Source organism: Dermacentor albipictus, chromosome 3 (assembly GCF_038994185.2).
Source record: "Dermacentor albipictus isolate Rhodes 1998 colony chromosome 3, USDA_Dalb.pri_finalv2, whole genome shotgun sequence".
NCBI lineage: Eukaryota > Metazoa > Arthropoda > Arachnida > Ixodida > Ixodidae > Dermacentor > Dermacentor albipictus.
The window spans coordinates 183439394-183452063 of NC_091823.1; the positions used below are offsets into that span (position 1 = coordinate 183439394).

The following is a 12670-nucleotide window of genomic DNA, read 5'->3' on the forward strand; positions in this document are numbered from 1 at the left end:
GAGGTGTGCGTTATCGATAACAGTATACAGCTACCCATCTCACATGAAAACGACGGCGCGCAGTTTCTATTCCAGTACTAGCAAATCTCTGCCCGGTTGTCACACGCTGCGTTCACAGCTATCACTGCCAAACCTATTGTAATAATAATAATATATGGGGTTTTACGTGCCAAAACCACTTTCTGATTATGAGGCACGCCGTAGTGGGGGACTCCGGAAATTTTGACTACCTGGGGTTCTTTAACGTGCACCTAAATCTAAGTACACGGGTGTTTTCGCATTTCGCCCCCATCGAAATGCGGCCGCCGTGGCCAGGATTCGATCCCGCGACCTCGTGCTCAGCAGCCTAACACCATAGCCACTGAGCAACCACGGCGGGTTGAAACCTATTGTGATAAGCATCTTCACCTATCTATGTTACGGCACGTGGTGCGTAGTGCCATTGGTAGCGTACTGCACACTTTTAGTCAGCGATAATCTAAATGCGCCTTCGTTCCTTGCTGCAGGCAGGGTGATGTGGGCATGACGTTTCACTTTGGCGGTGTCCGACAACGCCCACCAGCTTGATTTCGTTTTGGTTTCCTGTCACCCTATTAAAAAAAAAACACCACACAACAGGAAAACAATAAAACATGTCTAGGGCCGCTGGAGTGCACCACCAGCTTGACACGCGTCGGCGCCTCATGCCGTAGCAATCCGCGTGATGCTTCCCATTACGTAGATGTCAACAAAGGCGAGTCTGCCAAATTTTAAAAATTACTTTGTATTGTGCGTTTGCCTGGTTAATATGTTTTTTTCCCCACAGTTTTTCCAAAATGTTTGAAACAGGTTTAGTGTAATTATAATCGATGTGAAAATAAATATGAAACACAGTCGAACCCACTTATAACGATGCCAGATATAGCGATCTATCAGTTATAATGACCACACAGTGCATTTACGATTTTTTTACCCTGCCTATTGAAAGTGCTTCCAGGTATAACAAAAGTTTTCTAAATCACTGTACTGCTACAGTGAATGCTTTAAACCCAGTCACGGTAAAAAGAGGGCACACGCAAAGTGCCAAAGCAAAACCGTGACCAAACTAGGCGCATGGCAGCGCACGCCCCGCTCCTGTCTTACTACAATGATAATATGGCCTTTGACATGAGCGAGCAACTACCTTGCATGGATATCAGAAGCTGCGAAGGCCCTGCGTTTTCAAGGCATGCCTCCTAGGATGAAGCATACCACATACAGCACAAACTAGCATGGTGCAGGGTGTGTGCCGGTATGATACCGGAGGCCATGATGGCGTTGCACTCGTTTTTGTGCAACTGTCCGTGTGGCAATATGTACATTAAGCCTGTTTCAATGATTTTGAAGGGCCCATCTATGTCTTTCCACCAAGGGAACAATGGCCACTCAAGCATTACTGTTGACACCACACTACGCGGCCCACGTCGGTCAGAACGCTGCACCATGTGCTGCCGCCACGCAGTGTTGCAAAAACCACACCATTATCAGGAGACCACAGTTTTGCGGTGCTTTGTTTAGTTTACATGTTTGCCAATTGCTGATATCGGTTCGCGTTGCCATTTTACCTTTCCAACATCTTTTTTTTTTTTTTTTTTTGCCCAAAGCGATCTTCATAATGTAACTTTATGGCTCTTGTGTGGCTAATGCGTAGTCACAATGCTGAGCCCACAACGCCCCAGACCTTCGCAGAATGGTGGCATGCCGCAGTTCACACTTCCGGCCAACTAGAATGTTTCACTCTCTTGTGCAGAATACAGTCATGTTCCGCTAGACACTGTACTTCGTTCTTTAACTGGGTGTTTCTCATGGGAGTTTGCAGCTAGGCATGGGTACGCACCTGGAAAAAAAACACTGAGAATCTGGTTTTCAGGCCATGGTGTGGCCGCATTTTAACTGCTGACGCCTTCAGTGCACTTAAGTTTTGAGCATTTTTAAGGGCAAGTCCATATATAACAAACAATTGACATAATGACTACTTCTCACGAAACTGTCAAATTCGTTATTAAACAGGTTCAACTGTATTTCTATTTTCCTTTTCTGCGTGCCCCGATTAGTTTTTATCTTTCTTGGGGTGTTTCTGCACAGTGACAGTGAGGAGGTTGGAGGGAGAAACGAGCAGGAAAGGAAAAGCGGTGCTACCTTGAAAACTTGTTTTCTTTAGGGCCTTTACTGGCAACAAGCGACAGCAATGACAATGATGATCGTGGTTTATCCTTTGGAATGGGTGAGTACTACGTAGTGTCCCGACCAGAAAGTTAATATAAATTTCAAAAAGAAATAGAAAGAAAATAAAGTGGAGGTGACCTTGAAGTGGGCACATTTATATCCCGTGTGCAACCACAGCGTGGACTAACGCGGAGCGGAATCGCCTCGGTGGCTTGCTCATCCATAATCACTGATTAGTCAAATCCGCATCGACACACAAAGACAGCGATGATGCTTTGTCGGGTTTTGTGCACTGCGCACATGATTATGTATGCACAGTGTGGTCGGTGTGTGCAGTTGTAGCCAGAGTGAGCTGTGTGTGGAGATTGGACCATCTGCTTTGCCAGCCTGCCAAAGTGCCACCTCCAGCCAAAAAGCAGAAATATTTTTATGCTACAAGGCAATTAACTCAGAAGGCTGATGGTTTGGGCTTTCCATTTTAGGTTGTGTGGTACAGCGCGAAGCAAAGACAAAGGACACAGGAAAGGGACCAAGGTTCCGAGAACCTCCAGATATGGGGACGACTTTTTAATAGCTTTACAGTGTGGTGTCTCGGAGTTGTTTTCAGCTTCACCACAACTAGTCAGTATATTTGAAGAATGTCTATCCCCCCTGGTCTTAACACATGAAATGCCATAAGATGTTGGGTGCCCTTCCTTGACCTCAAGCTTGTGTTGTCTAATAATCATGTTTGCTGGAAAGATGAACCCCGTGCGCACAAACTATTCCAGCCCTTCTCATCAGCACACAGTAAATTAGTAAAGAGGGCTATTGTTCAGGCCTGCTTCTCTAACGCTTTAAACTGGTTCTGCCACCACAGACTAAATGGCAGTTTTCAAACACGCCTGAAAGTGCCGGGCTGTCCTGATGGATTACTCGTCTCAGTAGTTGAGGCAATCCGCAGAAAAAGAAAAAACAGCGAAGCGATGGTCGCCGAAGAGCAGTCCACAGAAAGGTACCATAAGGTTGCAGTGATTTCCTACAAGCATCAAATCGCTGTAGTCTTACAAAAAATTGGTGAGCGGGTTGGTGTTAGTGTTATGTTTTCTGCCCCACAGAAGCTTTGTTCGTTATCAAGAAAAAGCACCCCTATCAAGAAACAAAAAGTCCAATGTGAAGTTAGGCACCACAATCGTTACGTGGATTGTGTGCAGAGGGCTGTGTACAGAATCCCCTTGAAATGCGGCGCATGCTACGTAGGTCAGACAGGCAGGTGTATGAACAATCGTCTGAGTGAACATGCGAATAATGTTAAGAATGAAAAAGAAGGTTTTTTAGCCCTGCATTGTAGCGCATGCGGTTGCACCCCTCTGTTTGAAAAGACAGAAGGTAATTTTCACACAAACGGATGATCGAAAGTGCATCATCATTGAATCGGCTACCATGGCACATGAAGAATGCCTGTGCGTAAGCAAGCCATCCTTGGCCTTATCACGAAGGGAGTTAGCATTGTTAGACAAGGACAGCACGAACAGTAAGCGATGATGGCAACGTCAATTTTTCTTGGTTGTTTCATCTGTATTGTGTTTTTTTTTTCATATATATGTTTTACATCATTTTCCGTGTTTTTTATATATAACACCTTGCACCAAGCGGTTCTCCACATTTTTCTTGCATCTTTTGTCCCTGCTTCGTGCTGTACCACACAATCTACAAGATAAGGCTGCAATTATTGCCCAGGTTGAACAGGAAGAAGATGAGATCACCAAAGAATTTGGAATTGCATGCAGCTTGCTGTGTACAATTTTGAAAAACACGGCATTCAATTTTGGCGCTCTCGGAAATGGAGCAAGGACAAAGAACAAAATGGTGATGGTTGTAGTGTTCTCAGACAAGGCACTGTTAGCTTGGTTTTGTGAAGAGCGCGCCAACAAAGTGCCACTGTCCAACAGAGTACTTAAACAGAAGGTGCTGGACTTAGTGAGCATGCTCAGGCACGATAACATTAATGCAAGCCCTGGCTGGTTGAGCTGTTTAAGAGCCTGCCACAACATAGAGGCCAAAGTCATTTCCAGGGAGGCAGGCAGCCGTCGATCAGGTGACAATGTCCTTGTGGTGGCTGACCGAAAAAGAAGTACTGGACCAGTACAAGCCCTCCAACATCTACAACGCAAATGAGACAGGGTTATTCATCTCACAGGCTTATTCTGCGAGGTGTTCCATCGAGGACCCTGGACTTAATAGACCAGAAATGCCATGGGGGAAAACACAGAAAGCAGCGTATAACAATTCTGTTATGTGCTAACATGGACAACACAAAGAAACAGCCACTCCTTGTCATCAACAGAAGCAAGAAGCCTCGCTGCTTCAATGGCAATTGTAGGCTACCCATTCACTACATTGCCAACCTGAAGTGACGTATGACCTGCGCCATATCTGGCAGCTGGCTTTAGGCTTTCGATGCCAACATGCGGAAGGCAGGTAGGTCGGTGTGCTTTTTTTTTTAAATAATTGCAGTGCCAATCACGTTGATGAGGTGGAGCTCGAAAATGTGCGCTTGGATTTTTTTCCCACCAAACTGCATTTCCATGCTGCAGCCACTCGACCAAGGGGTCATTCACAATGTCACGTGTAGAGAGGCTGATTCAGTGTCCGCTGCTGAGCCTCGAGCTCAAGTGTCCCACTGACGTGGACATGTTCATGGTGCTTGAGATGGTGGGCGCCGCATGGGTTGCAACATGTCATGATTGCAAATTGTTTTAAGCATGCTGGTTTCACTGCCACTGAGCAGGCATCAGGCAGCAGGCATTGCCACTCAGCAAGGCATCACTGATCCAGTGGCACTGGAGGAAGATTTGCCCAAAGGTGCACTCAGTCACAGTGATGCCAGCACAAGGCTGCCAATGCTGACCGACACATGGGGCAAACTTTGTGTCGTGAAAAATGAGCCTCCAGATGGCCTCAGCGTCGACGAGTTCATTTGCACAGATGAAGATGATGAGGACATGGAGAGGATGCCGAGGAGCACCAAGGACCAAAACATCAAGAGAATTTTAAACTCAAGAGAAACATCAAGCTAAATTTTAAACATCCGGAATACATCAGAAGCTATTTGAAAGCATTTCACTGTGTTTACTTTCATCCTTGCGCCAACGAAATTCCCACGAAAGAGAAATTTTTCGGGTTCCCCAGTGATTTGATTGTTGCGGGTTTCATATATTTATATAACATTTCCTCTATTTTAGAGAAAATAAAAAAGGAATCGGGGAGAAAGAACAATTAACTAAAATCAGAAGTCAAACCCACACTCTGAGAGTGGGAGATAGTGATGGTACTACTGCGCTGAAATCCAACTCAAAATGGTAGCTTTTTGACAGACGTATGACGTGTAAGCACATTCAATTGCCCTTTGCAACTCTTTTCTTTTTTTTTTTTCGGATCTTGGCTTGTTAGAATATTTTTCTGCTACCATTCTAGGAAAATTATACACAAGACCTGGCTCTCTGACAAATGTAGATCCTGCAGTTGTCGCTAAAACGCCTTTATTTTCAAAACTGCGGCTGATCACTGTGTTGACCAAGAAAGAGGTGTTGACATAGTGCTCGCGTCGTCTACAGAGTGCCATCACTGCAGTTTGCTCCCTATATACAGCTGCAGTGCAAGATGAACATAATACAGCACTAATACCATTAATGTTCTTTCCATCCATTTCCACAGAGAATGCCTGCGCACCTTATCGGCTGCTGCACCTCAGCTACAGCAGTTGATCCTACATTTTCAGGCGGAAGTGGGCTATTACATGCATATATATTCATTGCATGTGTCTATTTTTTTTTAGGGCATGAAAATTTCTATGCATACACATGCAATAAAAAGTAAGCTTCCATGAAGAGATATGGTTCTACCATTTCCGATGATGTTGCATGGGTAGCCTACTGGGTAGCTTGCCTGACTGACGTCATGCGCCACCGCTACGTAGCAGGGGACGGCGCAGCTGAAAACTCAGAGCAGCGCTGCTGTGATTGGTAGCAATGAACATTTTTAAAACATTGTCATAAATTACAAGGTTTATGGAGAGCTCTTAAATCTGTATCTTCCAATTCAGAGAGATTCTATGTTCAGAGATAACTATCCCACTGATTCAGTACGCTCACACACAATTGTAAAAATCATTTGAGGGTCCCTTTAACATATCACGTAATAATTGTTATTCTGAAATAGTTGGGTACTGTTACACTGAAACAGTCGGTTTGGACTTGTTTGTATTGTGGCATTCTTTATAATGAGGCTCCAATGTTCATAGACCTTTCCAAAGAGGGCTCCCTGGGCATTGCCATAATGCCCCACAAACAGAAGCTGCAGTAGCTGCCTTTGTACCCAGTCAAGAGAAAAGGCTTTTCCCTCCCTCCAATGGAGACTTGTTTTGAAATCTGACTGTCTACGAGAAATGAAAGCCTGTGCTGCCTCACAAGGCAAACTCACCAGGTTGTAATGGGCGTGAAGAATGTGATGCGATGCTTCTTTCCTGCAGGTGAACATCTTGCCACATGCAGAGCAAGTAAAGGAGTCCTGAAACCAGACACATGATTTCACTGTCATCATGCCTGTCCAGGTGCTACACAAGGAAGCCTTGCTTGATGAGAGTTACAGACAAGCCACCGACACTCATTCACCCTGCTTGTCAGGCAAAGTGTTACATAGAGTCAACCCCACTCACAAAAATGCCGTTTCTGACAATATATCGGACACAACAATGAGCATCCAGGGCGCTATATATTACCCTTTAGTGCCTTTACAGTGCACTATACTTACAATGATACCACATATAACACTATATCGGTCATAACGATGCATTAGGAGTATGATAAAAATATTACAGCAGAACTCATCTCAGCATGACTTTTGACAGTAATGCAAATAGCAATGGAGCAATGTAGCTTCAGACCACATTCCTGAAGTCACATTTATTTAACACATGTAGTGGTAATTCTGAGACTTCCATCGCTTCAGCTATATGCCGAATCCTCCGATATTGTCCCACTTTGCTATGGCACTCGCTTGCGAAGGTCACCCACGAGCATGGTGGCATTAAACGAATGTGTGACACCGACGCAGTGACAATGGAATGATGAAGAAGTGATATCTATGAAATGACAAACGCAGTAGAACGCTGGCACGACGACAATGAGATCATCATCATCATTATCATATTTTATGTGCACTGCAGGATGAAGGTTCTCCCTGCATTCTCCGATTACCCCTGCCCTGCATCAACCGATTCCAACTAGCACCTGCGAATTTGCTAATTTCATCGCACCACCTAGTCTTCTGCCGTCCTCTACTGCGCTTCCCTTCTCTTCGTACCTATTTTGTCACTTTAATGGTCCCATGGCCATCTAATCTGCGCATTACATGACCTGCCCAGCGCCATTTTTTCATCTTAATGTCAATCAGAATATCGTCTATACCAGTCTGCTCTCTGATCCAAACCGCTCTCTTTCTGTCTCTCAAAGTCATGCCTAGCATTCGTCCGTTCCATCGCTTTTTGCGCAGTCCTTAATTTATTCTCAAGCTTCTTTGTCAGTCTCCAAGACTCTTCCCCATATGTCAGCACTGGTAAAATGCGCTGATTGTATAACTTCCTTTTCAATGATAATCATAAGCTTTCAGGCAGGAGCTCACGATGTTTGCCATATGCAATCCAACCCATTTTTATTCTTCTGAGAATTTCTTTCTCATGATCAGGGTTCCCTGTGATTAACTGACCTAGGTAAACATACTCCTTCACAGACTCTAGAGGCCGACTGGTGATCCTGAACTTTTGCTCCTTTGCCTGGCTATTTATCATTATCTTTCTTCTGCATATTAACCAAACCCACTCGTACACTCTTTCTATTAACGTCCTCAATCATTTGTTGTCTCTTGTCTGCATTGTTGCTGAATAGAACAATGTCATCGGCAAACTGAAGGTTACTGTGATATCCGCCGTCAATTTTATTTCTAAGCCTTCCCAGTTTAATAACTTAAATTCTTCTTCCAAGCACGCAGTGAATAGCATTGAAGAGATTGTGCCTCCCTGTCTGACCCCTTTCTTTATAGATATCTTCCTGCTTTTCTTGTGCACAATTAAGGTAGCTGTGGAACCTCTGTAGATACTTTCCAAGGTATTTACGTAAGCATTCTGTACTCCTTGATTACGTAATGCCGCTATGGCTGTTGGTATTTCTACTGAATCAAATGCCTTTTTATAATCTATGAAAGCCATATAGAAAGGCTCAATATACTCTGCGGATTTCTCGACAACTCAATTAAAGACATGAATGGATGCATTATAGAGTATCCCTTCCTGAAGCCAGCCTTTTCCCTTGGTTGAGGAAAGTCCAGAGTTGGCCTTATTCTATTGGAGATTATTTTGGTGAATATTTTATATAATACTGGGAGTAAGCTAATAGGCCTGTAATTTTTCAGTTCTTTAACGTCTTCCTTTTTGTGGATTAGTATAATGTTTGCATTCTTCCAGTTTTCTGGGGCCCTTGAAGTCGATAGACACTTCGTATAGAGAGCCACCAGTTTTTCTAGCATTATATCTCCTCCATCTTTGATTAAATCGACTGTTATTCCATCTTCTCCTGCCCCTTTTCCTCATTTCATGTCTTGCATGGCCCTTCTGACCTCATTTCTAGGTATAGGAGGAGTTTCTGTAGCCTGTTCATTACTGTTTCTAACTGAGGCATCCTGATTCCTCTGGGTACTGTACAGGTCAGTATAAAATTCTTCCCCTGCTATTACTATATTTTCGAGATTGGTGATGACATTACCCGGCTTATCTTTCAGTGCATACACCCGCCTTATCTTTCAGTGCATATATCTTGGTTTGTCCCATGTCAAGTTTCCTTCGTACCGATTTCTGGGTGCGTCCATTTTTTATGGCTTCTTCAGTCTTTCTCACGTTAGCGTTCCGAATATCACTTATTATCGCCTTGTTGATCACTTTTGACACTTCCGCGAATTCTATCTTATCTCTTGAATTGGACACTCATTCTTTGTTGCTTCTTCATTACGTCCTTTGTTACTTGGGAGAGCTTGCCTGCTGGATGCCTTGGTGCCTTGCCTCCCACTTCAATTGCTGCCTCTGAAGCCAGCCTTGTTACGACTTCATTCATTACCTTGTGGCGACGGGCGACCACGTAGACGGGTAAAGTCGGGCTCTCGCAAGAGAGGAAGAACCAACACTCGATCGCTTAGCGTAGCATTCTTGTTAATAATGTCCTTCGGAACGCTAGCCCGTGCCGGAGCGTGCCAGCCACTCGTGCCTCGTGTAGACGCGAGCGTCTACGTCATTCCTCGTGTGACGCCGATGCTGCTGCCGCTACAGAGGGCTCCCCCCCTAGAGAGGAGGAAAGTTCGACGAACGATGGAAAGTCCACGTGACGTGGCGTGTCTTGGCGTTGGTCTTGGGTGTCACATGCACTGGCGGCGGCGAAAGATGCAGCAGGGTCGCGTCGCATACTGGTGGAGCTGATGGCGCGGGTGCTTCGATGTAGGCGGGTTTGAGACGTTCCAGGGCAATTGTGTCTGATCGGCCGTTGACATTGACAACAAACGTCGTCGGACGACGCTCTAGAACACAATACAGCCCGGAGTAGTGTGGTTGCAAAGGCTTCCGCACGGCACAGTTACGCACGAAAACGTGGGTAGCAGAGCTGAGTGCGGGAGAAACGTACGGGGACCTTGCTTCTTGTGAACGTGTAGGCACGGGGCACATCTCGCTGAAGAGAGCTTGCAGTTCGGCAACGTAGTCGGCAGGTGATGGCATAGGCGTTTGGGGGGTGGCGACAAAGAAATCGCACGGAAGGCGTAGGTGAGTGCCGTAAACTAGCTCAGCACAGGTGCAACCTAGGTCGCTCTTGAGTGCGGCTCTGATGCCAAGTAAGACGAGGGGCAAATGTAGGACCCACTTCTCCGGCGATTCATGTGCCATAAGGGAGGCCTTTAGATGCCGGTGAAAACGTTCAACTAGTCCATTGGACTGCGGGTGGTAAGCAGTGGTGCGAAAACGTGTCGTTCCGAGTAGTTGAGTAGCTCGTTGAATAGTGCTGAGTCAAACTGTCGACCGCGATCTGTAATGATTGTGGATGGGCAGCCAAACCTTGCTATCCACGTAGACACGAAAGCTGCTGCAACAGACGACACTGAGATATCAGATATAGGTGTAGCTTCTGGCCCCGTGTATAACGGTGCCTGCATGACAGTATGTAGCAGTAACCTTTCGAAGGTGGAAGAGGGCCGACGAGGTCCAGGTGTACGGTGTCAAAACGAGCATCCGGTGGAAGAAAAGTCTTGGCAGGCGGAATGGGGTGACGCTGGATCTTCGAACGTTGACACGACAAACAGCAGCGAACCCAATCGCGAACTTGCGCGTTTAGCCGAGGCCAAAAGAAACGACTGGAAAGAAACTTCTGTGACACGCATATGCCAGGGTGCGACAGGTTGTGCACGGTTTCGAATAGACGTCTGCGAAGGGATGCCGGAATGTATGGTCTGGGTGTGTCGTTAGAAGTGTCGCAGACGATGGATGTGCCATCTGGGGTCACAACGACGTCTTCCAATTTCAGGGACGTTGACGAATTCCGGAGTGTACGAAGTTCAGTGTTGTCACGCTGTTGACGGGTGAGTAAGTCGGCCTCGATGATGAAAGGTTCCGATGTCAATGTGGAAACGACATTGACACGACTGAGGACGTCGGCTGGAACGTTGTCGGTGCCCTTGATATGGCGGAACGTTGTTGTAAACTCGGAGATGTAGGAAAGGTGTCGAATCTCGCGGGGTGAGTAACAGGACGCCGAACGATTCGTTGCGTGCACAAGGGGCTTGTGGTCAGTCAAGACAGTGAATGCACGGCCTTCGAGGAAATGGCGAAAATGCTTGATAGCTAGGTAAACAGCGAGTAATTCACGGCCGAACACGCTGTAGCGGGAATGCGCAGGCTTCAGTTTGTTGGAGAAAAAAGCGAGTGGATGCCACGCATTGTCGATGAATTGCTGCAGAACGGCACCAACGGCAGTGTTTGAAGTGTCGGTCATGATGGCAGGGTGCGACAGGGCTTTGGCTTTGGGTGTCTAAGCAGTGTGGCGTCGGCGAGGGCAGACTTGACTCTTGTGAAAGCGTCGGTGGCCTCTTCAGTCCACTGAAGCACTAGTTTGCGTTTGCTTACCAGGACAGCGTCTAGCTATGGTGGCTAGAGGGGGGTAGTGTGCCGGGCGCCTTATCCGCGCCTTGGAGGAGAAGCGCGCGGAACGCGGTGAAAATTTAGCCACCGCTAGGGGCACTGCTGTGTTTAAAGGTGCCACGCTTGCGACGGCCGGGCACTGACTAGGCTTCGCCGGCTGCGTTGGCGCTTCGCTGTCGCCTCTGCTGTCGTCTGTGAAATTTGTCTGCCGTGTTGGGTCGTCGCGCTGCCACACGAGGAATGGAGTCTTCGGATTCAGACTCTTGGATGTAATGAACCATGCCGTCAAGTCGCTGAAGTACGTGCTTTGTACCTGGATGCAAAGGCGAGTATCGATCTTGCTCGCAAAAGTTTTCTGTAGGTGTTTAAAGCCCCAACTGGTGTCTTGCAAAGGGAGCAATGGGCCCGAAATATTGAACGGGCTGACAAAGAGCTTACCAACGACAGAGTGGTTTGTGAACGGCACTTCGACGAAAGATTCGTTGAAAGAACCTACCGGCACACAATTAACGGTGAGGTAGTGGAATTGCCGCGCGATCGTCCGCGTCTGAAAGAAGACGCCGTGCCCACTGTGTTCCCTGAGGCACCTAAGTATTTCATGAAGAAAGCTCTGATAAAAAGGAAAGAGAGAAATATATGCGAGGAGCGTGGACCTGCTGCAAAATGGCAAAAGCTGAACGCAATCAACAGGCAAGACGCCCATCAAGAAGACGGTGCAGCGCACACGCAGCTACTCCAGGAGCCAGATACATCAGATATCACTGCCTCAGATACACATCACGCCGTGGAACTTGAGCGTGTGTGTCATAATGTCTGCCTACCTAGTGCAACATGGAATAAGGTAACGTTTCCAAGTGAACGTTACAGTGTGTTTTTCAGAGTCTGTGAGCTCGAGGTTCGAGCAGGTTGACCACATCTTGCTGCCAAATTTAGTGAAATTCAAGTCAGAAAGCCACCAACCAGAATCGTTGTGTTGCTCTGTATTCCTCAGGGGCCAATTGCGCTCACAGTGCACTGTTTATTCGCCGGAGGAAGCGTGCTCGACAGCACACATGCACTTGTATTGTGTGGAGGTTGTGGTGTGAAACCAGAGAAGCAAGGAAGATATATATCGTTTGCTGGGTGTTACTTTTCCATCAAGTCCACTTACGTATGTGAAAGTAACAGCCCCTGCATTCATTGCAAATACTTGAGAAAACTGCTGCAGAATCAATTTTCACGAAAGCGACGGAACGGCAGTGAAACAGTAAAAAAAAATAATAATAATGAATGCAGATG

The 12670-nt window shown here is 46.4% G+C and overlaps 1 protein-coding gene across 9 annotated transcripts in view; it reads right to left on the reverse strand.

The window, feature by feature from the left end:
- LOC135918099 (uncharacterized) overlaps positions 1-12670 on the reverse strand; it is a 703603-nt gene that overhangs the window by 477598 nt on the left and 213335 nt on the right. For all 9 annotated transcript variants that reach the window (XM_065451754.2, XM_065451756.2, XM_065451757.2 and 6 more), the window contains one exon: positions 6646-6732. In XM_065451754.2, the coding sequence (XP_065307826.2) occupies positions 6646-6732 (87 nt within the window). The remainder of the gene's footprint in view (positions 1-6645; positions 6733-12670) is intronic.